Here is a 27,419-nt window from a genome sequence, read left to right on the forward strand (position 1 = left end):
CACAGTGGCCAAAGCCATACAGCGGTTTAACAGGACAAGTTCCACTCAGAACAGGCCTCGCCATGGTCATCCAAAGAGGTGGAGTGCACGTGCTCAGCGTCATATACAGAGGTTGTCTTTGGGAAATAAACGTATGAGTGCTGCCAGCATTGCTGCAGAGGTTGAAGGGGTGGGGGGGTTAGCCTGTCAATGCTTGGACCATACGCCGCACATTGCATCAAATTGGTCTGCATGGCTGTCATCCCAGAAGGAAGCCTCTTCTAAAGATGATGCACAAGAAAGCCTGCAAACATTTTGCTGAAGACAAGCAGACTAAGGACATGGAACTTACTGGAACCATGTCCTGTGGTCTGATGAGACCAAGGTAAACTTATTTGGTTCAAATGGTGTCAAGCGTGTGTGGCGGCAACCAGGTGAGGAGTACAAAAACAAGTGTGTCTTGCCTACAGTGAAGTATGGTGGTGGGAGTGACATGGTCTGGGGCTGCATGAGTGATGCCGACACTGGGGAGCTACAGTTCATTGAGGGAATCATGAATGCCAACATACTGAAGCAGAACATGATCCCCTCTCTTCGGAGACTGGGCCGCAGGGCAGTATTCCAACATGATAATGACCCCAAACACACCTCCAAGATGACCACTGCCTTGCTAAAGAAGCTGAGGGTAAAGGTGGACTGGCCAAGCAGGCATCCTCAAATGGAAGGTGGAGGAGCGCAAGGTCTCTAACATCCACCAGCTCTGTGATGTCGTCATGGAGGAGTGGAAGAGGCAACCTGTGAAGCTCTGGTGACCTTTATGTCCAAGACGGTTATGGCAGTGCTGCTAAATAATAGTGGCCCCACAAAATATTGACACTTTGCGCCCAATTTGAACATTTTCACTTAGAGATGTACTCACTTTTGTTGCCAGCGGTTTAGACATTAATGGATGTGTGTTGAGTTATTTTGAGGGGACAGAAAATTTACACTGTTATACAAGTTGTACACTCACTACTTTACATTGTAGCAAAGTGTCATTTCTTCAGTGTTGTCACATGAAAAGATAAAATAAAATATTTACAAAAATGTGAGGGGTGTACTATGTTTGTGAGATACTGTATGTGCTTGTATATACCCAAAACAGTCTCTAAAATTCTGGCAAAATGACAGGAGAAAATAGGTGTAATTTTACTACATGTAATGGGGTGAATTTAATAAAGCCACATAGACTGGGCACTTTGCAAGCGCTTAGTAAATGAATTGGAGCTCTGCTGACTGCCGTCAGCCAATCATGTGCAAGCAAAAATTCTGTTCTTTTTTCCTTGCATGTGATTGGGTATTCTTTGTAAAGTGAAGCTTTACCTCATTTACCAAGCTCTGGAGAAATTTGCAAATTGCACTTTTTGCCTTAAAGTAGAATTATAAGCAAAACTTTTTTTTTTTCATTTTGGATAGAGTAGGGGAGGGTTATAACCACTGTCAGTTTTCTTTTTAATTTTTTTGCCATCTGTGTCCCTATTGAAAGATTTCCCCTCTATTACTTTTCTGGGGACAACCCAAAATGTGGGATTTTCTTTAACTTTCACTTTAAATGATAATGGTAAACAGGACAAATAGAGAGGGTCAATCTTCCTAATAGGGGCACAGATAATAAAAACCTGACAGGTGTTCTAATCCACCTCCACTTTATTCAAAACTAAAAAAACTATTTTTTTTCCTTTAGTTATACTTTAAATAAATCAACCCCAATGATTTCCATATTTAGGTATCTATGCATTACTGTTGAGAGAACTGATCCAAAAAGACAGAGTTTACTCAAAATTGGCTATTATATTTTTACATGCCTAATGAACCTGGACCATTACTTAATTACCGCAAGCATTTAATTATATATTTCCTTCTGTGAATTCACAGTAACCCCTTTTCATGCTGTATTTATTGAGCGCTTTGCAATAAATACCGCAAAACGACATAATGATTTGACAAATTCAGGATTGCATGCGATATTTAGGGAAAATGTGTCCGGACACCTAAATACTGCATGCGATCTGCTTTAGTGAATGGAGCCCACTGTATCTTTCAACAAGTCTCAAATGCTCTTTGACCTAAGATTATTATCAGAATATACCATATGTATTGGCGCATAACATGCACAGGCATATAACACGCACCTTAATTTTAGGAGCGAAGTTTCAGGAAAAAAATTAAATTTTAAACAAAGAACTTTGAAGCAAAATAGGGATCAGTGCCCACCTGCAGCCTCACCATTGTCCATCAATGCAGCCTGATCACTGCCCATTAATGCAGGCTGATCAGTGCCCATCTGCAGCCTTACCATTGCCCATCAATGCAGCCTGATCAGTGCCCATCTGCAGCCTCACCATCGCCCATCAATGCAGCCTGATCAGTGTCCATCTGCAGCCTCACCATTGCCCATCAATGCAGCCTGATCAGTGCCCATCTGCAGCCTCACCATTGCAGCCTGATCAGTGCCCATCTGCAGCCTCACCATTGCCCATCAATGCAGCCTTATCAGTGCCTGTCTGCAGCCTCATCATTGCCCATCAATGCAGCCTGATCAGTGCCCATCTGCAGCCTCACCATTGCCCATCAATGCAGCCTGATCAGTGCCCATCTGCAGCCTCACCATTGCAGCCTGATCAGTGTCCATCTGCAGCCTCACCATTGCCCATCAATGCAGCCTGATCAGTGCCCTTCTGCAGCCTCACCATTGCCCATCAATGCAGCCTGATCAGTGCCCATCTGCAGCCTCACCATTGCCCATCAATGCAGCCTGATCAGTGTCCATCTGTAGCCTCACCCGTGTACAGAGATTTGATTACACAGAGCGTGGATCTCCCATTTACTCGGAGACCTCTGTAATATGAACTCCCGCCTCCTGGACTGGCTCCTATGATAGACAGAACACCGGTCCATCTGACATCTATCATAGGAGCTAGTCCAGCAGGCAGGACTTAGTATTACAGAGGCCGTCGAGTAAACAGGCGATCCACGCTCTATGTAATCTGGCAGTGCTCACTCCCCCCCTCCGAGGCAGCCCAATAGAAATATCGGCGTATAACACTCACACATGATTTGCACTCGATTTTCCGGGAGAAAAAGTGTGTTATACACCGATAAATATGGTACATACCACTTGACCTCCAGAAGGTTTTACCGCCTTCATGACCAGGGTATTTTTTGCTAATGACAATCACTGTAACAGCTATGTTTTCAACTGTCATGAATGGATTACATTCATAACAGCTGTGATTACTAGTGATCTGTGATTGGCTACAGATAATCACATGGTACAGGGTTCTGTGGTTAGCCCAGGTACCATGTGATAGCTGTGGGCCAATCACAGCATCACTCTATAGGAAACACAGCTGCTATGAATTATGTTTCTTTATAACAGCTTTGTTGACATTGTGATCATGTGATCGCATAGTGATTACATGATCCTCTGGCAGCTGAAAGCCAGGATCTGCCAGACACAGCGGTCACAGGAGTGGCTTGCTGTGTGCCCTTAACTCAGGGTAGGTTGGATTATGTACATGATTCAGCCTGCCCAGGCAGCCCGCAGTAAATATACTGTGGGCAGGTGGCTAGTGGTTAATAGCCTGGCAGTATAGAAGCCTATTCTTTAATGGTTCCACACTCTTTTAAGCAGGTGCTCATCATCATTTTATTATGAACAAATTGGAAACCCTGATCAACTCAGAAATTTTGAAAGAACAGGAATTACAATTTCTGCTTTCACTAGATTTGATAAATCAGATAAAGGTTTACCACATGATTCAAACAGATGATTCAAATGTGGACTCAGCTTGCTTCACAGTTTTCTTCAAATTTTAAAGTTGAAGTCAAAATACATGTTCAGCCCATTGGTTTGCAAATATAAGGGTTCCCAGAATAATTTCGATTTTGTTAGCTGGTACTAGAAGAGTGATATTATGCTTATAGCTGTACCGAAAAAATCATTGACTCCTTGAAGCAGAACTAAGACTTGGTCCAGAGTAGGTGTATATTTATAAACCTACAAGTGATCAGTAGATCAGTGGAAAATTTGCTGTAGTTATAAAGCAAACTTACATTGATTCACCACACACCTGTATTTCCCAATCCTTTATGGGAAATCAAGATCTCATTAAAATATAACAAATGTTTTAGCTGTCACCTTTCTTATGCTCATATACTGATTTTATCACTAAGCTAAACTCCACCACAGCTAAATATATAGATGCAATACATATAAGGGAGTTATTTTACCTGCTACAGGATTGCTATTTTTCTCCAGCCAGTACTGAGATTTGCACAGATTTGTCACACAGCACTAGGGATGAGCCGAACAACCCCCCGGTTCTGTCTGCATCAGAACTTGCGAACAGACAAAAAAATTGTGCAAACATCGTTAAAGTCTATGGGACACGAACGTGAAAAAAAACAGTGCTCATTTTAAAGGCTTATATGCAAGTTATTGCCATAAAAAGTGTTTGGGGACCCGGGTCCTGCCCCAGGGGACATGTATCAATGCAAAAAAAGTTTTTAAAAAGGCTGTTTTTTCAGGAGCAGTGATTTTAATAATGCTTAAAGTGAAACAATAAAAATGAAATATCCCTTTAAATATTGTGCCTTGGGGTTTCCCTTAGTCTGCCTGTAAATTAGCACATTTTTTCCCATGTTTAGAAAAGTACCGCAGCTAAATTACATTTCTAAAGGAAAAAATTCATCCAAAATTGCTCATGGCTGTAATGTATTGCCAGATCCCGGCAATAAACATAAAAAATCATTTAAAAAAACAGCGTGGGTCCCCCCCCCAGTCCATACAGGCCCTTTGGGTCTTCTATGGATATTAAGCTCATTTCAATTTAAAAAAAAAAATGGGGTGGTGGGAACCCATGCTGTTTTTTTCTTAATTTTGTCATAGGGCTCCCCTTAACCACTTCAATACACTATATTATATATTGTACACTGCACTATATATCCTGCATTGTATTATATATACTATTATATATACTATTTTATTTATTTCAGGTACTTATATAGCGCCGTCAATTTACGCAACGCTTTTACATATATATATTATACATTCACATCAGTCCCTATACCCTCAAGGAGCTTACAATCTAAGATCCCTAACTCACATTCATACCTATACTAGGGCCAATTTAGACAGGATCCAATTAACCTACCAGCATGTCTTTGGTGTGTGGGAGGAAACCGGAGTACCCGGAGGAAACCCACGCAGACACAGGGAGAACATGCAAACTCCAGGCAGGTAGTGTCATGGTCGGGATTCGAACCAGCGACCCTTCTTACTGCTAGGTGAGAGTGCTACCCACTGCACCACTGTGCCACCCCATACTACACTGAGTGCACTATATACTCTGAACTGCAGTATATATATATATATATATATATACACTAGTGGACTGTGTGTATGTAGATATATATATATATATATATATATATATATATATATATATATATATATATATACATATAATATACTGCCACTAACTAACCTGCCTGCCTAATCTAGCTCAATCTCTCTATCTCTGATCACTATGACACACTCAACGGGCACTGTATGAGCAGCCTATATAGTGTGGGGCGTGGACTTAGTCCTCCTGAGCCATGATTGGCCAAAGACACGCTGTCTTTGACCAATTATGGCTCTCGCTGAGGAGCATGCTGTGATTGGCCAAAGCATGCAGGTCAGGTATATGCTTTGGCCAATCATCATACAGCAATGCACTGTACAATTGGCCAATCATCATATAGCAATGCACAATTTGCCGCAAACGCCCCATAAAATTTGCCATTCGGCAAACATATGTTCGACTCAAACTTGAAGCTCATCCCTACACAGCACAGCCCTATCTGGCAGGGATGGAGACCTGGCCTTTCTCTGTTGCAGTTTTCTTTCACTTACAGTTCTTCTCCTCACCCCAGCTCTGTGACTGGACAGTGAAAGGAGAAGCAACAGAATTATAAGCTCATCTGTCTGTCACTTTGTTATCTCCTCCTATCAGCATGCTCCTTGCACTGCAGTATAGAAGGTTGCTGGGAGTGCCATCAACAGCTTTTTAATAAGAATAGTAAAATTTGGCAGCTCCAGCTCCCCTGTCCAGTGCTGTGCTCCGCTGTAAGTCTCTCTGCATCCTAAATCAGTACAAGTGTCATTCATTGGTTTTAATTTTTTAATGCTATATTTAATATAGCATTAAAATATTTACTTAATAAGGCAGTAATGAAATGTATAGTGCCTATAGGGTCCAATCATATTTTATCCTTATTTTATTTATCACAGTCAGATCAATGATATTTGCTTTATGTTAATGTTGTTAAAGTTGTTGTTGCTAATATTTATTTTTGTAACTTAATTCTGCATAAAACATTTAACAGTGTAATTTTAGGAGATAATTTACAAGGGTGTGTTAAGGGGTGGAATTAGGGGCGGGACATTGTAGGGGTTGGGTGGATCAACTGGTGGTGAGTAACTCTTAAGGCCTGGCTAGTAGTTTAGGACTTAAAATTTTGAGCCCTGGTGTAAACTCTGTTACATTCCTGTCTGGATGTGGCAAGGTGTGATGCAGACATTTTTCAAAGGTCGGAATTATAAAAGCTAAAACTGTGTTTCTGTACACATACTGGAAGCTGTGTGTGGTGGTGGTGGTCACTGTCAGTCTGCTGATGCTTAGATTGTTGTTCTGTAAGCTGGAACATCTTTGCACAGGGTGAGGCCAAGAGTCTGTACATTACAGGACATGGCAGACCAGGATTACTAAAAGCGCAGAGTTTAAATCTAGCGGTAGATGGATCAAAAATCAGCAGTTCAACAAGGGCAGGCCAAATTTTGATCCATCAATGGCCATTCCTGCTCAAGAGAAGTCACTCTAATGATTCGGCTTTTCTAAAAAGGGAATGTTTGAACATTTTCATTTGATCAGTGTATTCTAACAAGGGAGCAGTCCCCGCTGTCAGAGTAGAAGAGCACAGAGGGAAGGATTTCTCCATCCACCTCACTTGTGCGGATGGGGGAATCCATACATCATACAGTATTCTTTCATCAGTCTGCTGGCTGATCAACAAAAACTATCAATCTATGGCCACCTTTCCTGTGGAGTCTGTTGGAGTACGCAGTAACACATAATCTGCACAACGGCTGTAACGGGGAATTGGAGATAAAATATCAAAAATACTTAAAAATCAGGTGGCATATGTATGTCAGTTGGGCTTTGGTTTTACTCTTGTACTGTGTCATCTTATAATGTGCCTCACTCCAACATACAACATATGAGTATGCATAACTGTACTATATTAATATTGTAGCAAGGACACACTATAGTAACAAGGCAAAAATGGATGCACGTTTTTACTAGGGTAACTTGGCATGTATGCTTTCCTCCTGGCAATATTTCATCACTATGGAAACATAGGGTCACTCTGTTGACGTAGCATCAATAAATTCATATATCATCACAGTAGTAGTTCTGTATCAGAAGGGTAACATGGCAACATAGCATCATGCCAACAGAGGTATCAACCAGGGAAACTAACTTCAGGGTGAAAAAAGAAGTGCATGCTGATGCAAAAATGAGCACAATTTAAAGCAAATCTTTCATGTAATGCAAAGTCTACTTTAACTATTTCCAACACGTAGGATGTCATATGACGTCCTTAGGTTGAAGTGGTGATAACTGAATGATGCCTGCAGCTATAGGCATCATTCAGATATCCTTGTTTGCAAGCGATTCCCTCACATGTAAAAACCATCCTATTGGCTATTCAGCTGCTGAATGGCTTTACAGGCAGCGAGAGGGGCCTCCCTTGGCTCTCCCATGCGATTGGGAGGTCGGAGTACCAATCCAGCAGCGGATTACCATAGAGCTGTCATCTCTATGACCCTGGGAGGCCGGAAGTGAAGTCACAACGTCACTTTAGGTCTAGCAGATGTAAACACTGACAGTTTTTTTTATCTGGAAAGCAGAGATCAATGTTCTTTTTATCTCATGCTTTCCAGGGTAGAGGAGATATCTGGGGTCTTATTGACCCCAGATGTCTCCATAAAGAGGACCTGTCATGCCCTATTCTTATTGTTATTTTTTTATTACTATTACCAGAAATGTAAACATACCTTGTAATAGTAATAAAAAAATAACAATAAAAAGGACAGTGTAAAAAAAAAAAAAAAATGATTTTAATGTGCTCCCATCCCCTTGTGCTCGCATGCAGAAGTGAATACATGCGTAGGTTGTGCCCGCAAAAGTAAACAGCGTTTGCACCACACATGTGAGGTATCGCCGCAAACGGCAGAGTGAGAGCAATAATTCTAGCTGTAGCTCTCAACTGTAGCTCTAAACTGGTAACCTGTAAAGATTTTGTAAACATAGCCTATAGAGATTTTTAAGTACCAAAGTTTGGTGCCATACCATGAGTGTGCGCAATTTTAAAGAGTGACATGTTAGGCATCTATTTACTCAGAGTAACATCATCTTTTATATTTTACCAAAAAAATTGGGTTATATATTGTGTTTTGTGTATTTTGTGTAAAGTGTATTTAACAAAAAAAAAATTGCGTTTCAAAGTGCACCATTTTATTCTCTAGGGTCTCTGCTAAAAATATATATATATATATATATATATATATATATATATATATATATATATATATATATAATGTTTGGGGGTTCTGAGAAATTTTCTAGCAAAAAAAAAAACATGATTTTTTACATGTAGAAAAGGAATGACAGAATTGGCCTGGGCTGGAAGTGGTTAAAGATATGTACTAAACATACAATGTTTAATACAGTATGCTGGACAGCTTGCAGTAACATTAACAAGTCTACAATACTGTTAATGACTTAGTACCCGTATGTCATCAATATACAATAGGTCCTGCTTGGGGTAGACACAGACACTTAGGCTGGCCAAACATTCTACCATTTTCTTATACAATTTTACTTTACATTTACCAAAACCATGTAATATGAAGTCAAAGCTAAACACTTTCAATTTGTATGCAATCAGGAAGGCCCTTACACTACATGGTTGCAGGTAAATATAAGGAAATTGAATAAGAAAATTGTATAATGTATGACCAGCTTTACTGTGGTAGCGTATCATCACTTAGCAATATTGTCTCATTCAGGTTCCATGATGGCACTAGCATAACAAAACATTATTCTGGACACTGTTGTCTAAAACAATAGCATAGTGATAGAAGAGTAGTAGTAGCTGCCTTGTCTTGTTGTGAATAACTGCACTTATCTCAAGTACACCATCATTCACAACAACACAGCAGCTACTACTCTAACCACCCCCTATCCCGCAAAAAAGCAGATGGGCATGTCTGGGCACTGTTAGCGGTGGAAATACCAGAAAGGTTTGTTCCAGAATCTCATCTATTATCCCTGTTCTACAAAATGTACTGCATAAGTGGAAATAGTGTCAATGATAGAAATAATTTATCAAAAATGAATCAGAAACTGATGAACTAATTACTGGTTATATCCAATATAAGTTCCTATTGTTGGTTCACTAATCAGAAATCACTTCAAACCCAGAGTGCTACCAAAACCTCACTCAGAGTAGCCAACAACTTCATGCAGGTAAAACCTGCCTGAATTATGTCTCCTTAATGGCTGGCAGGAAGGGAGGTGCACACACAAAATCCAGGTCTATGAAAATGAAGAGGGATGGGTGGCTAGTGCTGTGCTGTACCTACCCAATGGGAATGCCTACAAAATGGGCTTTAGCCTGGGGTGGAGCTACAGCTAGTACTAACAGACAAAAAAATTGTTTTTCTTGCACACTGCGGCCATGAATCTGAATGGGGCCTACAAGTCCTCCATGCACGTAGTTACCTGAGGGATTCAACAACAATTTTCAAGCTCCGGTGATACTTCTTCTTTAAGGGAAAAGCAGCAAGCCAACCACAAACAGGAAATGATATGTCTGAAGGGATTCTGAGCACAGTGTACAGAATATTTCCAAAGTTGCAAGCAAACCACATTTAAAGTTTTGGAGCTTGGGAAGGTAAAAATTGACTGCAGGACGTAATGGAAACTATACATTTGAATCATTTACAATGGTTTGTGCAGCAAGTAAAATATGTCATTGTTGTTTTAGTGTTTAGTATGTTAGAATGCTAGTATGCTGGACCTCATTTAATTTTCTAATCAGTGCCCTATTTTCTCTGCAACAGTCCCATTACCCAAGTTACCAATTCCACAATGTTTTCATTTATAGTACCTGTGCACCATGCTCTGTGATAGGTAAATACTACCTTGGTCATCTACATTTATACAGTTTCATAAATGTACAATTTACTTTGCCAAGTACTGTATAAAAACGTAAAATGGTTTATCCCTGCATATAAATACACCATGTGAATGTAAGCAGTAGTTTAAGAAGCTATGCTGTAAACATTTTAAAGGCTTGGTTTGGATGAGCTGAAAATATCTTGTTTTTCCCCAGGTTTTTCGTCTTTTCATTCCATCAGAGACTCTTTTATGAAAAAATAATGCGGATTCCTGACCAATCTCATTAGGAAGGCATTGGGGGCTGAATACAAATGCACCCCTCACTTTTCACATATTTATTTGTAAAAAAAATAGAAAACCATTTATCATTTTCCTTCCACTTCACAATTATGTGCCACTTTGTATTGGGCTATCACATAAAATCCCAATAAAATACATTTACGTTTTTGGTTGTAACATGACAAAATATGGACATTTTTAAAGGGTATGAATTCTTTTTCAAGGCACTGTATTGGGTAAAGCCCATCATTCTACTGTTTTCAGAAAAAGAAATGAGGCCTTTAAAGAAAAGAATACAGTCCCTACAGTCAAACATGGAGGAGGTCCACTGATGTTTTGGGGTTGCTTTGCTGTTGCTGCTTCAGGTGCTGGATGTCTTGACAGTGTTCATGGCATTATGAAATCTAAAGACTACCAAAGAATCCTGGGGTGCAATGTAGGGCCCAGTGTCACAAAGTTGATTCTCCGTCAGAGGTCATGGGTCTTACAGCAGGACATTGACCCAAAGCGCACGCCAAAAAGTATCCTGGAATGGTTTAAGATAAAGCACTGGAGAATACTGAACTGGTCAGCAATGAGTCCAGATCTAAATCCCATGGAGTACCTGTGGAGAGATCTCAAAACAGCAGTTGGGAAAAGGAACCCTTCCAATCTAAGAGACCTGGAGCAGTTGGCAAAAGAAGGGTGATCCAAATTTCCAGTAGAGAGGTGTAAGAAACTCATTGATGCTTACAGGAAGCAATTAAATTCAGTTATTTTTTCCAAAGCATGTGCTACCAAATATTAAATTGAGGGTGCCAAAAAGTTTGTCCAGTCCATTTTTGGAGTTTTGCGTGGAATGTGTCAGATATGGCTTTTTGTTTCTCCACTTTTTTTTGGGTCATACTAATACAAACAAAAGAAAAAAACATGAGAATACCTAAAACATTTGTAATTGCAACAATTTTCCAGGCGAAGTGGTGCACTATTTGACAGAAATGCAGGGGTGCTAATATTTTGTGGGCATGACTAAACATCCCGATGTCTAACTTGAGGTTAATAACAAAAATGTTTTCAACAATACACTGACCATGTTTGTCCAAAACAGGTGATTTTCAAGTGATTGCAAACTTTTGTTGAAATGCATATTTTAATTTTACTTAACATTATTTTATTTAAAGCAGTGTTTCTTAACCAATGGTACACATGTACCCAGGAGTACAGTAACACGGATTAAAGGCTATTCTTGGTAGGTAGCTCAGGGTGTAACTTTGAAATTTTCATGATTAATAATTCCTTGCAAAACAGGCTTTACTAGATCATGTAAAGGCATAAATGCACTTGTATATATGTATAATAGGGGTTTCTTGCAATAAATATGCATACCATTTATTGTAGATAAAATGCACCAGATGTTACTTAGTAAAATTAATTTTATAAACAGGTATGTGGCATAATAAAGCTGAGAAACTCATGTACATATGTGTCGTAGAAACGTTTGAAGCAATATAGTTAAAGTTTGCCTGTATCAAATCCTTAATGAGATTAGCTTCAGCATCAGCTTACAGGCAGAGCATATGGTATAGAAATAACTGCAGTGGTTTCATTGCTTATTGTATTTCTTTTCTGCACTTTATAATTGTGCTGTGGGCCCCAACTGCTGAGTGGACACAAACAAAGGCATGAATTATCTAGTCCAGAAAGTTCATACACTGATTTATAAAGTGATCCAGTGTCCCAAGACACAGCAAGCAATTTGGGTAGGAGCTGGATAGAGCATCAAAATACTACAGCTCATCCAGGTCAATTATTAGAACATTTTCTAAAGACATTTTTCTTCAACTTAGGTGGCATAGATGTAGAAATGATTAGAAAGGAATAAGAGATTCATTTTTTGGAAATAAATGAAGAATTATTTCTTCCAAACTTGCATAATGGCGGTTTTACATTACAGTGCTAATAGAAGGTTTAATCATTCATGGTTGCCCAACCCAGGGTGAAATTTCTCTTCTGAGACCTGAGGCAGCAGATGCTATTGTCCCCAAAAGATGTGTTAACGTGATAAATATGGTGCACCAGAAGATGCAGACTTTGCAAAGTTACATAAATGCAGCATTTACCGTGCTCTTCAAATCAGCGGGTACAAAATGTTTTAAAGCTCCACTCCAGGCAAACAGCTAATTACACAGTTGACATATAAGTGATCGATCTTAATTGCCACAATATTTGCAATATTGTTTAGTCAGACAGGTAATCCACACATTCAAGTCAGACAGCATAGCTACGTACCTGACCTCTAGTGAAGTCAAAGTAACACTGTAATTTTAACAAAAAAGGTGCTGACAGGTATTCAGTGCAAGTACCTAGAGGTACCTGCACATACCACAACAGGTTTCGGTCCTCACACTCTGATAGGGCAAAGCTTTGTTACTTCCTTAGTCTAAGTTCTTGCCTGCCCCCTTCACACATTTATTTTGACCAGTGAAACAGCTCATTATAAAGGATGATAAGCTTTGATTAGGATGTTCCAGAGATTTGTCACCAGCATTCAGGTGGTATGGAGAGACTGAAGGCCACTGAGACCTCTAGCTGTCTACAAGTTACACCTCTGATTAAAGCAGAATTAAAGCACCAGAAAAAAATAAAACATTTTGGGCCCTCTGGAGCTTTTTGCCATAAGGTGCAACTATACACAGCATAGTTGGACCTTATGACACATTTACCTAGCAAAGCAATCCCCTTCAGTGCTGTGATGTACATGCCACCCTACATTGTTGGCACTTCCATTTTCACCCAGACTTCTAGGTTTGGAGTCTTCGGACATTTTGATTGGCCTGGCTGCGATGACGTAACTCCCACACATGGGCTTGGGAGTTACTTTTTCCTGGCACAGAATCATACCGAGACAGAACACATAGCTGTGTGCGTGCACGGCTCAGTGTACACTTACACAAAAAAGTGCTGACATGCAGATAGAAGCATCTATCATAGAAGACACAGATGTAGTCTCTTATGTCATAACAAAAAAATTCTGCCTGTCATCACTTTCTAACTTTAGTTCAACACAACCTTTGCTGAAGGAGCAGCAATACACTTATAAAGTCATCTCTATGCTCATTCCTCCTGTAAGCGAGTTCACAATGTTGAACTGATTGACTCTTCCTCTTCCAGTCTGTGCTGTTGTGCAGGAAATTATAAAAACTAATATAACAGGAGAATCCAGCTATTTACATTGGCTATATCTGAAAAAAAATAAATGATGTTCAATGAATATAAAACTGGAAAAAATACAGTATCTATTTCTATATCTACCTTGAATTCACTTTTGAAGATGACCTAAGCCCAATCTCTAAAATCTCAAATAGGATTTAACAGTTAAATTACAGAAGTTATTTTAAATCTTTTTAAATCTGCAGCTTTCATTAACCACTTAAGCCCTGGAAGATTTACCCTCCTTCATGACCAGGCCATTTTTACGATACAGCGCTACTTTAACTGACAACTGCACGGTCATGCAATGCTGTATCCAAATACATGTATGTCTTTTTTTTCCACAAATAGAGCTTTCTTTTGCTGGTATTTGATCACCTCTGTGGTTTTTATTTTTTGCGCTATAAACAAAAAAAGACCGACAATTTTGAAAAGGAAACAACATTTCTTACTTTCTGCTGTAAAACATACCCAATAAAAAAATGGAAAAAAATCTAATTTATTCATCAGTTTAGGCCAATATGTATTCTGCTACATCATTTTGGTAAAAAAGATCCCAATAAGCGTATATATTTTTTGGTTTGTGCAAAACTTATAATGTCTACAAACTATAGGATATATTTTATGGAATTTGTATTTTTTTTTTTTTTTACTAGTAATGGCGGGCATCAGCGATTTTTAGCTGGACTACGACATTGCGGCAGACAAATCGGACACTAAGTGACACTTTTTGGGGACCAGTGACACTAATACAGTGATCAGTGCTACAAAAATGCACTCACTGTACTAATGACACTGGCAAGGAAGAGGTTAACATCAGGGGCGATCAAAGGGTTAAGTGTGCTCCTAGGGAGTGCTTTCTAACTGTGTGAGGGACAGCTTAACTGGATGAACACAGAGAAACACAAGATCTCCATCTTCCTCTCTGACAGAACAGCAGTCTACCTTGTTTACATAGGCAGACCACTGTTCTGCCTCTCCTGTCAACAAACGTTGGGACCCGGGGGACATCGCATCCGCTGGACCCGCTGATTGGCTCCCACTATGTCCAATCACAGCGGGAGCTGCACACCATAGGACCCTGTGCATGAAATCACGTATGTGATTTTGTGCAGGAGGGCCATCCTGCTGCAGTATATCTGTGTGGGGCGGTCCTTAAGTGGCTAAAATAACACTTAGTCAAGCCATAGTTGATACAATTGGTGAAGGAAAGAAAATTACTCGATTACCCCATCAACACAGTCAGTGTTGATGGGGGAATTCCTACTGCAGTGCTATTATGTTCTGCTGGGGGGGGGGTTGTAGAGAGCCTTTCCCGCCAGCAGAACACAGTGATCACTGCTGGCAGCTGTAGCCACCTTGAGTGATCGCATGCAAAACAATCTGACAGCCTGGTTGTACTGAAGTCGCTCGATGGATCGACTTCAGTACAACCAGCCTGCCCACAGATAGATCGAATCTCGGCCAGTCTCTGCTGAGGCAATGCAAGTACTAGAACTTTTTAATCAATGGCTAACCTGTGGAAATGTATTGACGTGTTCTAAAAGGCATACTGTACATTAAATGCAAAGGTGTGAATCTGCCCTTAGCGTTAAACCTACTTTATTCAAAATTTATGGAGAGAGATCAACTCTTAATTTTTCCAGATATTCCAGACCAGATAATCTTTCTATTAGTTAATGACTTTCAAGAGAACACTGATAAAAACCAGCTTCTTTAACCACCTCCTTACCAGCGTAGTATTAAATGCCATTTGGCGGCAAATGCTCCCACTAATGTTGGTGAACTGAGCTGTCCTTGGACAGCTCTGTTTAAAGCCACCATGTGCAGAGCTGATTCTTATGGCTCTGTACCTCCAGATGGCTGTGATTGGTAAAAAAAACAGCCAATCACGATGTTCCCAGATGTACAAAGACTTACATCTAAGAGCCCTCCCCTTCTTCTTACAATGGCGCAATTGCAATAGGATAAACAGGAACTTTTATTAGTAATTAATTTGTTTCTAACGTAATACAGATCACAGAAGAAGCAGTAGAGATCATTTTAAAGTGAAACTAAACACACACTGTTTAGTTACATTGCCCCTTCTCTTTCTGTATGTGGATGATGGCATTCTAATTATTTTCATATAAAAAAAAAAAAGTACATTTTTCCTAACAGATATACAGCTGTCACATGAGCTGTTTCCCAGCCTGTCTGCAGGGAAACATAAGCAGGAGGAGCTGCTAGTCCTCTGCTACTGGTCACATTAAAAAAAAAAAAAAGCATCCTTTGGGATACCGCATAAAAAGAAATAAATAATATTGATAAACTGTTCTAAATTGTCATACAAATATATATTTGAAATCAAATCTTTAGAATTTTTTGGCAACAGCATGGTGTGGGCAGATTTCTGCGAGTTACAGGCTGTGTCACGCCTCTCCAGCCTGTGTCTCAGAATAACAGGGAAGTGAAGCCTCCATCAATCAAGATGTAATATCCCACCCTCATTGTGTTTAACTTGTTAGTGGGTATGGAGGAGGAGGGAGGGAGGGGGTGGGCTGTCATTTACCACGGTGTATACGCCCACATGTGTGACTCTATAGTCATATGGACTGCTCAGATGTGATAGAGAGGACATGCTCACCATAGAAACTCACTAAAAACTGAGCATGTGCAGAGCTGCGAACACTGCTCTGCAAAATCCCTAGCTGAATTGGGGACTTGGGCTGAAAGGGAAGATAGTGAACAGCAAGATATTGTAGAATACAGAAAACAAATCCATTGTGACTGAGTGAATATGAACAGCATATAATACAGAATTTATTGATAGTTTTTTTTATGATGTGGGTTTAATGACACTTTAACCCTTTTCTTTTACAAATAGCTTGCCTCTTTATGTTACCTGTATATTAACCACTTGCCTACTGGGCACTTTTACCCCCCTTCCTGCCCAGGCCAATTTTCAGATTTCAGTGCTGTCACGTTTTGAATGACAATTGTGCAGGCATGCAGCACAAAGGCAATTTTTATAATTTTTTTGAGACAGATATAGCGTTATTTTGGTTGTATTTGATCACTGCTGGGCACAGATAGGCTGTTATGTTATGAGGCTGCACTGATGGGCACAGATAGGCTGCACTGATGGGCACTGATGAGGCTGCACTAATAGGTGGCACTGAAGGGCACTGATAGGCACCAATGATGGGCACTGAAAGGCAGCACTGACAGGCACTGATAGGCAGCAATTATAGGCACTGGCAGACAGTACTGATGGTCACTGACAGGCAGCACTGGTGGGCACTGATTGGCAGCACTGGTGGGCACTGTTGGGGCTGCACTAATCATCAGGGCACTGTGTGGATTTGCCAGTTATTGGCGCTCCTAACTCGCCGTCAGCATGTGGAGAGTATATTGATACTCAGCAAATCCTGTTTACACTGTGATCAGCTGTAATTGGACACAGCTGATCACGTGGTAAAGAGCCGCTATGATTGGCTCTTTACCATGATCTGTAATGAGCTGTGTCTCAAGGACACAGCGATCACAGATGCCTGCGGATGCGCACCGCAGGGGCACGCGAGCAGCTCGATCACAGGAGAATGTCATATGATGTCCTGCCGGGAATGTGCAATCGTGCTGTAGCTGTCTTACGGATATAGCACAATCATAAAGAGGTTAAACCCTTCAACTCCCTTATCCTTTACATCTGCACATTAACCCCTTCATCTCCATCCTCCCACTGTATGTGACCTGTAAATTACCCATTCATCCCCTCCTGCCTGACCAGTACATTTACTGTATTTAGTGCACCATCACCAAGTTCCAAGTCTTAACCCCCTCCATACCATCAAGTTTCTTCATTTAAAAAAAATGATGGCAAAAATTAGATCACCTTAATGTGTCTATTTTCCAAAAATCGGTCATTTTGGGGTGCTTGTGCTGATCTGACATTTTAACAGAACATAAAGTAAACAGTTTTTTTCATAGTTTTTGGTAACACAGTTGGCAAAAGTATCTTATTTTAATAACACCCTGAATAGTTCTGTAACATGAATCATACCATGTAGGAGAGTTACAAAGACCTACATATTTTTGAAGGGTATTGGGGATGCCACGGATAATTGTAAATACCATCTGCTTGCAATGGTCACAGCCAGTATATGAATAGGCTAGCAGACACTGGGGATATGGATTGGAGGACTGATACACAGCTGTATGCTAATCTGCTAGTTTCTAACATTCTGAAAGGTCAAAGTATTCAGATTAGCCCAGCTCATTTCCTTCTCACAATGCCTATTGATTCTCTTCATCTTTTTCTAGCATATGGCTTTAATCAGCAGCTCATTGTTCAGAGGCCTTTAGCCAGTGAATTAGTATGGTCAAGTTAATGAAACTTTATTTTATTTATGACAGTATTGCTATGGTATACTGTCTTCCCTCAAGTATAGTTAAATTTCACTTGTTATTCATTAGCACATAGTATGCTACAAAAGAAATACTGTGGGCAATTTAGGTACTGTCCTTTTTTATTCAAAGTGTTACTAACCTCAGGAGCCTGCATTCACTGTATTTGGTCTCCCACAGTGCACAGAACAAGGAAATGCAATTATTTTAGTTAATATGAACTGCTAAAGACCCTTTTCTCATCAGCAGTATATAGCAGTCTTGTGACTTCTATCAGTTTCTGGTTAAAGCTTGTAGGAGGAGTTTTCATTCTCCCCTTACTATCCTTTGAGGCTGCAGGACCCCTGACCTTCTGTCTGTAAAGTGCTGATTGGTCCTGTGCCGATCACATGCACCCCCCCAAAAAAAAAATTCTCTAGCAATACATATCAAACTGGGCATGTACAGAGTGCCTCCTAGGGCTCTGTATTATCAGCAGATGGATTTGGGACAGTAAAAGGGGAGGATCAGAGAAGACATGATTAAACAGCATTTTTACACAATGTGGAGGAATAACCCCTTAGGTTCCTCAGTGAGTATAACAAGCATGCTTTACTGTATATACAGACTGATTTTACTGTTGTGGGTTTAGTAACACTTTAAGTAGAGTGGATCAGTGGTGTTGGATCCCTGAGGCTTTTCTAAAGCCCACCCAATCAGTTGTGAGTAGTATATATGTATGGTATCTGGGTGTTGGGCTGGCAGCTTCTTCACCCCAAAGAGCTTGTAAGACCACCTTGGGATGTGACTGGAAAGAAGGAATGTAGAATTGAAAAGCCATACCATGATGTTTTAGCCCAGGTAAAAATATATTCCAATGTAAACTCCAAGAACTGTACATACAGGCAACACATTAACTACTTCCATACTGTAGGCCATCACATGACATCCTGGACTTGAAGTGGAGATATCTGAATGATGCCTGCAGCAGGCATCATTCGGATGTTTTTATTTTTTCTGCTAGCGACTCCCTGCAAAGTAAAAACAATCATAGAAGCTCTTCAGCCGTTTGATTGTTTTTACAGGCTGGAAGGTCCCCCCTCCCCTCCCGCCACCCTCCAGTGCTTTTACCAGCCCACCCGTGGGATCGGTGATCCGGAGATCGAACTGGCCAGCGGCGGCCATTTACTATAGAGCTGACCAAGCACCAGATTGTCCCCGGCCATCTCTATGACCTTCGTAGGCCGGGCACGATGTTATGACATCACTTCCGGCGCCGCCAGATGTAAACACTGACTTTTTTTGGCTGGGAAGCAGAGATTGTTTTTTGTTTTTGTTTTTTGATCTCAGGCTTTCCAGCCTAGAGGACTTATAGGACCCCAGATCTCACTGTAAAGAGGACCTGTCATGCCCTATTCCTATTACAAGTTATGTTTACATTCCTTGTAACAGGAATAAAAGTGATCAAAAATTTAAAGGGAAAAGTGTAAAAATAAAAAAATGTACATAAAATAAACAATAATATTTTTTTTTAAAGTGTTCCCGTCCCGCACCCACAAGCGAACGCATAAGTAGGTGGTGTCCTCATATGTAAACAACGTTTATACCACACATGTGAGGTATCAGCACAAATGCTAGAGCAAGAGCAATAATTCTAACACAAGACCTCCTCTGTAACTCTAAAATGGTAACCTGTAAAAATTGTTAAACCATAATCCATGGAGATTTTTAAGTATCGAAGTTTGGAGCCATTCTACGAGTGTGCGCAATTTTTAAAGCGTGACATGTAAGGTATCTATTTACTTGGCGTATCATCATCTTCCACATTATATAAAAAAATAGGGCTAACTTTAGTGTTTGTTTTTTTTTAAATTAAAAGTGTTTTTTTTTCCCCAAAAAATCGTATTTGAAAAATTGTTGCGCAAATACCGTGTAACAAAAAATTGCAATGACTGCCATGTTATTCCCTAGGGTCTCCGCAAAATAAATAAATAAATAAATAAATATATATATATAAATATATATATATATATATATATATATATATATATATATATATATATAATGGGGGGTTCCAAATAACTTTCTAGCAAAATAATGATGATTTTAACATGTAGGAGAGGAATGCCAGAATTGGCCCGGTATGGAAGCGGTTAAAGGGGCTAAGCTTTGCCCCCTTTATTAGGGCTTGGAGGATAGGGAATAATGTATGTGGACCTGGTAATATTTAAACAAAGGATTACAATCAGAACACGCTCATCAACCGCTGGAACAGCGGAACTTGTATCTAAACTATAACATCACAGAGTTCTTCATAACTTTCATAGAAGTTGTAGTGTTCTTTTCATGCCTGCAACATCCAAAACTTCAGTGATAAATAATGGTATCTTCAAGAAAATATGTAATTTATCTGTGCACTATCAAAAAAAAAAACACATTTAAAAACCTTCAGACAGAAAGCTGTCATTGTTGTAAACTTTTCTATTACGAATGAAGGGATAATACTAATATAACTGAATACCACAATAACATGGCAACATTATAATGCACTAGTTACAGTGCATCAGAATCCCAAGTTGGAAAAGCATTATATAAAACTATTGCATGTACTGAACGTCATCAACTATAAAAAGATGAACATAACATGCAATATTTTTAAAGAGTACATTTCATTTTTTTTCACAATAATATTTTGACTACTGTATAAACTGTTGTATACTATGTGTATACTATGTTATTTTTCATTTATTTCTTAAACAGTTGTATTACATTTACTTTTATAGCAAAGAAAAAGACACAACTTTCTTCAACACTTCCTTTATTGTTGTAAAACATGAAAAAGGCCAGTTCTTCATTATCCATGGGTATCCCCCATTACTGGTTTGGGGTGGATTCGAGGACGACCGCGAGGTTGTCCCCTCCTGCGTAAGGGGCCAATGAGACGGCTCCCTGCCCAGGTGGGGTTCTCACTGCTGCCCCTGGCGATAGTGCTTGGCATAGAAGACCCAGTTCTTGGATCCTGCAGAAAGAACTGAGCAAAAGAACAGGGCAAAGTGGCTGATACAGAAGAAATGCGTGATCCTCTTGGACGTGATAGTCCTCCACGAGCCCTTCGGCCAGTAGTGGTGCTGCCACTGCATGACGTGCCTCTGCCTTCAGTAGCCTGACCTTCTTGAGCAATTGCTCTTTCCTGTCTCCTTTTTCTGAGTTCATCTCGAATATCACCAAGCACACCAAGTAGCTGCCGGTGAAGCTCTCTATCTCTTGCACGTTCCTCCCTTTGGCGAGTCATCTCTTCTTCTTTCAAGGCCAGCTCTTGACGGTAGAGTTGGTCTCTTAGTTTCTCCAGCTGCAATAGGCGATGAAGACTAGCTCTCCAACGAGCTCTTCTATCATCTTTTGCTCGAGGCCTTCCAAGTCTTCTTGGCATTGTAGCACTGGAGGCCTGATCACCCTCAGGGTACTCAGAAGAGAGAAGAGATTCATTACAACTATGTTCACTACGTTGAGATGATGCCAATTGGTGATCATCATCCCCATTGTTATCTTTCCTATGGTCCTGCATCAGTGGCCATACCATTCCACCAGTCAAGGAGCCAATCTCTGTTTGTTGACTACCTCCATCCCTCTCAGATTGTGTAGACTCTGCTGATTCAGGAACCCTGTCAGATGGTGGAATATCTGAATCACTTTCATCACCCCAGCCTGTATGTGCAGAAAGATAACAAAGAGGATCCTCTGTGGAGGAGGCTAGGGGTCCAGGAGACACACGCCTGAAGGATTGCTTGATTTGTCTCCCCACAGTGAGTGATACACGCACTTCCTCTTTTGTTGGGGACCAGTGCTCTAGGTAAGGATTCATAATCATTCCTTGGCACCTTCGGTTTTCCAACTCTTGGTCTTCTGTATCCCCTTCTACTGAAGTAGTGCTATAGGTGACCAATGTACCACTTCTCTGTGGTGGCGAAAGTGCAGACCTCATGGGAGACCTTTGATTTGGTAATGAAGATGCTGTAGGATAAAGAAAAAAGAATTTAAGAATAATTTATACAAAAATCTAACATAACTATATAATAAAGTTTCTTACTACCCTGCACTTTCCCTAATTCCTTCTTAACATACCCTTCCTACATAATTATTATGATTGATGTTTCCATCCTAACATTCAATTATGGGTGCTAAATGCTCGATGTTGGGTAAATTTTAAAATAAGTCTTTGTATTTGAAGAGAACAAGGAAAAATAAAACCATCTTGTATAGGAAATAAGTCTGCAGCAAAATTACTTTTTATTTTTAAATACTCAAAAAAGTGCAAATGTATTTATTTGAAGTGCAAAATTGTTTCACATGCATATAGCAATGGTTACACTTCCTAATGATTTTCATTTAGCATACGGCATACAATTAAAGAGACAATTCAAGACACCCATAAATTACCTTCCTCCTTATGTTCTGCAATGTGCATGCTAAATTTATACTTTTGGTGGGCATGTTGGTGATGTGGGTTTGCTGCAGACTTTTTCCCCATGCCAGCGCCTGAACTGCTCTGCCTTTAGCCCCTGCTGTTGCCTACAGAATCCAGAAATGAAGTAAAAAAGGAGTTTGGGCCTCGGCTATAGATTTTAGGGTGCAGGACCTTCAGCAGAAGCTAAAGAAGAGGGTTGCCTGGAGACGCAGTGTCAGATGGGATGGCTGGTGTCCTAAAGGGGGTTCTGCTTTTGATGCAGGAAGAAAGAAGATTGAAGGGCAGTACTTTATAACAGCCATATTACTGTGTTTTCTGATATCAAGTTTGTATAGGTATTGTTAACAAATTTATAAAATACAGCATGACTTCTTGCATTTTTCTGAAGCCAAGAATAAATTTGTTCCAGGTACATATACTGCTAAATAATTTACATCCTCTTTGGGACTGGGGATTTCCAGCTGATACACTATTTTTCCCTACCTTTCTAAAGATATGTCCCTCAGTACAATGCATTATATTGAAGTCTGTTGAGCTTACCTGGATCAGCTTTGATGCCTTCCAGCTTACCCACCATCCTGCACAACATGCAAGAAAGGAGGACCCTTCCCTCTTACTGGGATGGGGGGTTAAGAGCAGGGTGGCCCCTCCTGGCAGCCCTGATGGGGTAGCTTCTCTTTAAATCTTGCCGAAGGTCCAGGCACCCACTGTCCTGTGTTGAGACTCTTGGTACGTCATGCATAGCCGAGGCCGCTGGATCTGTGTTCACAGCTGGGGCACTCTTGATATTTTTTGAGAGGGGATTAGTATTTGTTTTATATTTTATTGAGGGAAAGGGTACAGGTTAATTTGGAGGAAGTTTTAAGCCATATTTTTTCACAGTTAAAAAAACGGGCAATTTTGAAGCAGGGGCAAAAGATCAGCTGTAGAATTAATTACAAACTTGCTTCTCAAGTTGATTACTTATTGCTTCCTGTAAATGTAGGCGATATTTAGTATGAAACAGCCATGAGATATCTAAAGCTAATAGGAGGCAGAGGCAAGTGGCATTGACAGTGTTTGTGTTTTACAAGTCGTGTTAATAAAGTTTCAAGAATAACACTCAAACCCAGGACTAAACATTTTCCAAAAACTTCGACCATTTCAGTCATGAAACAACAATCCAACAACACTACTAAACCTAAGGCGATTTAAAATAATTCTGACTTAAATCACTTACTAAAAAATCTGCTGGTTTTGTTCAAGCAGGAATTTTAAAACCTGGTCTTAAAAATACATTTACATAGTACTGATTCATATCTCAACCATGAACATGGTCACTGAATCACATGAAGTCAGTTGATAACTATATTTAGTAAGATGTTTATAAGGTATATACAAAATCTTTTCTAAAATTGCCAATTAACAATAACATTTTAGATTTCTCATAGCACCTTAAATATTAAACGTGTTTATGAAGTTTGGCAATCAAGGTTCTTTGCAAAAATGTAGGAAGGCTGCCAGCGAACCCGTTTAACATTTGAATGTACATTTTGCAGGCAAAGGGCCTCAAATATAAGTGCTGGAGGATGAGATGTATGTCAGTGTTGATTGTGCCATTGAATGTTCTGTATTGTAAAAAATAAATGTATAAAAAGTTAAAAAAATTAATCTATTTAATTCCTATTTTTTGTTTTTGTAAACAACCAATTCCATGTATGCTACACTGTGTTCTACCTAACCAGGCAGCTGAATAAAAAGTCACTGTAACCACACACATCTGTCAGTTGGGTCCACTTCTACTAACAATTACAACAAGTTAAAGTGCATCTGTGCCCATACTATGAACACATACGTATTTACATAATCTTAACAAGCAGTAAAATTACTCAAAGGTCACAACATGAGTCTAATGTTGGTGTCTAACAGTTTAGTGCACATGCTGTGTGTTTACATTAGAGGGTCAAGACTCTTCTCTCTCTCAAAGAAAGAAAAGGGGAAAGAATATGAGATTTCTGTTATTGACCTTGAGGATGAATTTTTTCCACAATGCCTATTGCTACAGAGGTGAATAGGGGCTTGTTTAAAGTGTTTTTATTGCTTGCTTGGAATATATAAGCACTTTAGTGTGCATAGTCTGGCAACAGATTCACTTTACGTCCAATAAAACATTTTTTGCAACATACTGACACATCACCAAGCGTGTGTCTTTTCTATGTTCAAATCCACATAATCAAATATACTCCCATAATCAAAATTATTCCAACAAACTAAAAACTCTATATCATTATTTCATTTGAAGCCAAGATATACAAATCAACAACCAAAATCTTTGTACTCATAGCAGACAACCTTTAAACATACACAAGAATTTTTGCATGGTAGTTGTACAACAGAAAGAACAAGAAAAACTTTTCAAGACACAGAACCTACAGAACATTTACTGAATGATGTGAACATGCCACAGACACAATTATATTTTATTTGAAGCTCAGTCTGTACTATATTGATCACAGAAAATAGAAATAATTTGCATATAGTTAGAGTGTTGTGTTCTTGCTGAATACATTTTGCTTCCTTACTTTGCTCTACTAAAGGAAAGATATAGAATATAACTAAAAATAGAAAATAGGGGAGGGTAAATGGCGCTGCCAATCTTTGATGTGTGAAATCAGAATCCTAATGGTTGCTCATAAGCATAAACCTGAGTACAGACGTCGAGTGTGAGCCCTGGTTCACATTGATGCTACTTTGATATTGCGCTAATTCACTTGAAGTTGAATTTCAAAGTAGCAAGGTCAGCGCGATTTCAGCTGCTACTTGATAGACATCTGTTTGGCTTCATGCACAGATGTCTATTGAAGTTGCACCTGAAATCGGCAAAAGTAGTGCAGGAACTACTTTTGCAAATTGGTGCGGCGCCGTAAGATCGGTGTCACACCGATTGGAACAGTGCCATTGCCTCCAAAAGGCTGTGATCTTTCAAATCGCATGACAAATCGCTCCAATGTGAACCTAGGCAAATTTATACAAAGTGCTATTAAAAGTGCAATGTGCTAATATGTGCACAAAATACAATGGCGACCATCAATTGAGTCCAACAGATGAATTCATAAAGTAAAAAACATATATAAAGTGCTGGTGCAAATAATAATCCAAATGATCGCAGCAAAGACTAGTAAAAAAATAACAAAAAAAATAAAAAATATATATATAGATAGATAGATAGATAGATAGATAGATAGATAGATAGATAGATAGATAGATAGATAGATAGATATATTGTCCTTATGTTGTGATTTCCAAAGTGACTCGTGCAAAAAATTCAACAACAACTTCTGTGCAAAAAATTGTGAGCTCCACTCGTGCTCCCCTCTCAGTTCCACACCCACCGAAAAGCAGTAGATCACATGTAAGCAGAGTAGCCTCTGGTCTGGGTGCCAAATGAGATAGCCTCCTCCACAGCGTGTTAGATCGTAAGGTGTGTTTCACACATGGATGGATGGGAAAGATTGACACTCATAGCATAAATCTGATAAGTGAGTTTTATTCAATCAATCAAGCAGTTCCACTTATAAAAATGTGCACAGTAACAGTAAAAACATCTGTAAGTCTGAGACAGCGTGCGTTCCACAGACTGAGACATCAAAAACCGTAAGTGACGTAATTGCGGAGCTTGGAACGCAATTACGTCACTTCCGGTTTTGGATATCTCGGTGATGTATGATGTCTCTTCTCAATGCTACCACTAATAATATTACTTCAATAATGTGTAATTTCTATTAGTATGTCATTTTCTAGTCTGTTCGTAAAATCTTAAAGAGTAAAATGTAGGATATGTTTATAAGGTCTGGGCTCCTCCCCCTGTAAAAATTGCCTGAAGATAGTATGTCCAAAAGGTACCTGTACAAAAAAGTTATATTATATACTACCTTACCACCTACAGACAAGAGTGACTTAAAACAGAGAATCCCATATCTCATGAGAAGACACTCTTATGGAATGTTTTTTTTATAGAGATTTGGCCTTTTCTGTGATGTAATTCCCAGCAGTGTGGAAGACAAGAGTAATCTAAGTATAAAATTTCACTTTTTTTCTTTAGAGGTACATTTTGTACATACTATCTGCAGGAAGATTTTACATGGGACAAGGCCTAGACATTATAAGTGGACTTTGCATTGTAGTACAAGATGTGCTTTAAAGTAAACCTTCCATGCTATAAAATTAGTTAACTAATTCAAGCCAATAGGAGATGGCATCATACAAAGGTTGACTTTTCTAGGGGCTGCTGAGGCATCCACATTGCATTGATAGATGCCTATGGGGTGGGTTAAAACTCTGACTTCAAACTGAGGTCAAGGACTTCATGCAGTTTAGTGTACTTGGGCGCACAGAACATGTTTAGCCAAGAATTAGGTATATGCAGGCAATTGGTGGTATGGTATGTCATGGGCTTGTCTTATGTAAATACATTTTGTAGTGTGTCAGGTTTTCTTCAAGCATTTTCTTATCTAAATAGGAATCTGAACTTTGTCAGTTAAGGACAACGTAACATATTAACTTCATAATTATACTTACCTTTCATTAATTGCACAGTCACCCAGTACACCCATCGGAGTGAATGTAAATATTTAGTACTTTGCCTTCCTCCCACTATACTAGGTGCCAGCAGCTAATTACCAGGCCTCAGTGATGTTTAATGGGGCAGGGGGAATTTTTTTTAGCCCTGCATATGCTCCAAACAAGCTGACTTGGCGCCTCCATTGGCACTTTTATTACATGGCTCCAGCAGGTGCATGGAGTGACACAAATGCAAACAGAAGGTAAGCATAATCAGCAGAGGTTGGTCTACTAAGTGAATTTTGACTTTGCAGTACAGTGCATAAATGGGC

At 39.6% G+C, this 27,419-nt stretch overlaps 1 protein-coding gene across 7 annotated transcripts in view; it reads right to left on the reverse strand.

Annotated features, from left to right (window-relative positions):
• The window catches only part of DLGAP3 (DLG associated protein 3), a 623,552-nt gene that overhangs the window by 147,276 nt on the left and 448,857 nt on the right, over window positions 1-27,419 (reverse strand). The window contains exon 8 of one of the 7 annotated variants that reach the window (XM_073615581.1): window positions 20,885-22,094. The exons of the other annotated variants lie outside the window; for them this stretch is intronic. Coding sequence (XP_073471682.1) covers window positions 20,938-22,094 — 1,157 coding nt within the window. The 3' untranslated portion in view covers window positions 20,885-20,937. Of the gene's footprint in view, window positions 1-20,884; window positions 22,095-27,419 lie in introns of those variants that run through there. 7 annotated transcript variants of the gene reach the window in all.

Source organism: Aquarana catesbeiana, linkage group LG02 (assembly GCF_042186555.1).
Source record: "Aquarana catesbeiana isolate 2022-GZ linkage group LG02, ASM4218655v1, whole genome shotgun sequence".
Classification (NCBI taxonomy): domain Eukaryota; kingdom Metazoa; phylum Chordata; class Amphibia; order Anura; family Ranidae; genus Aquarana; species Aquarana catesbeiana.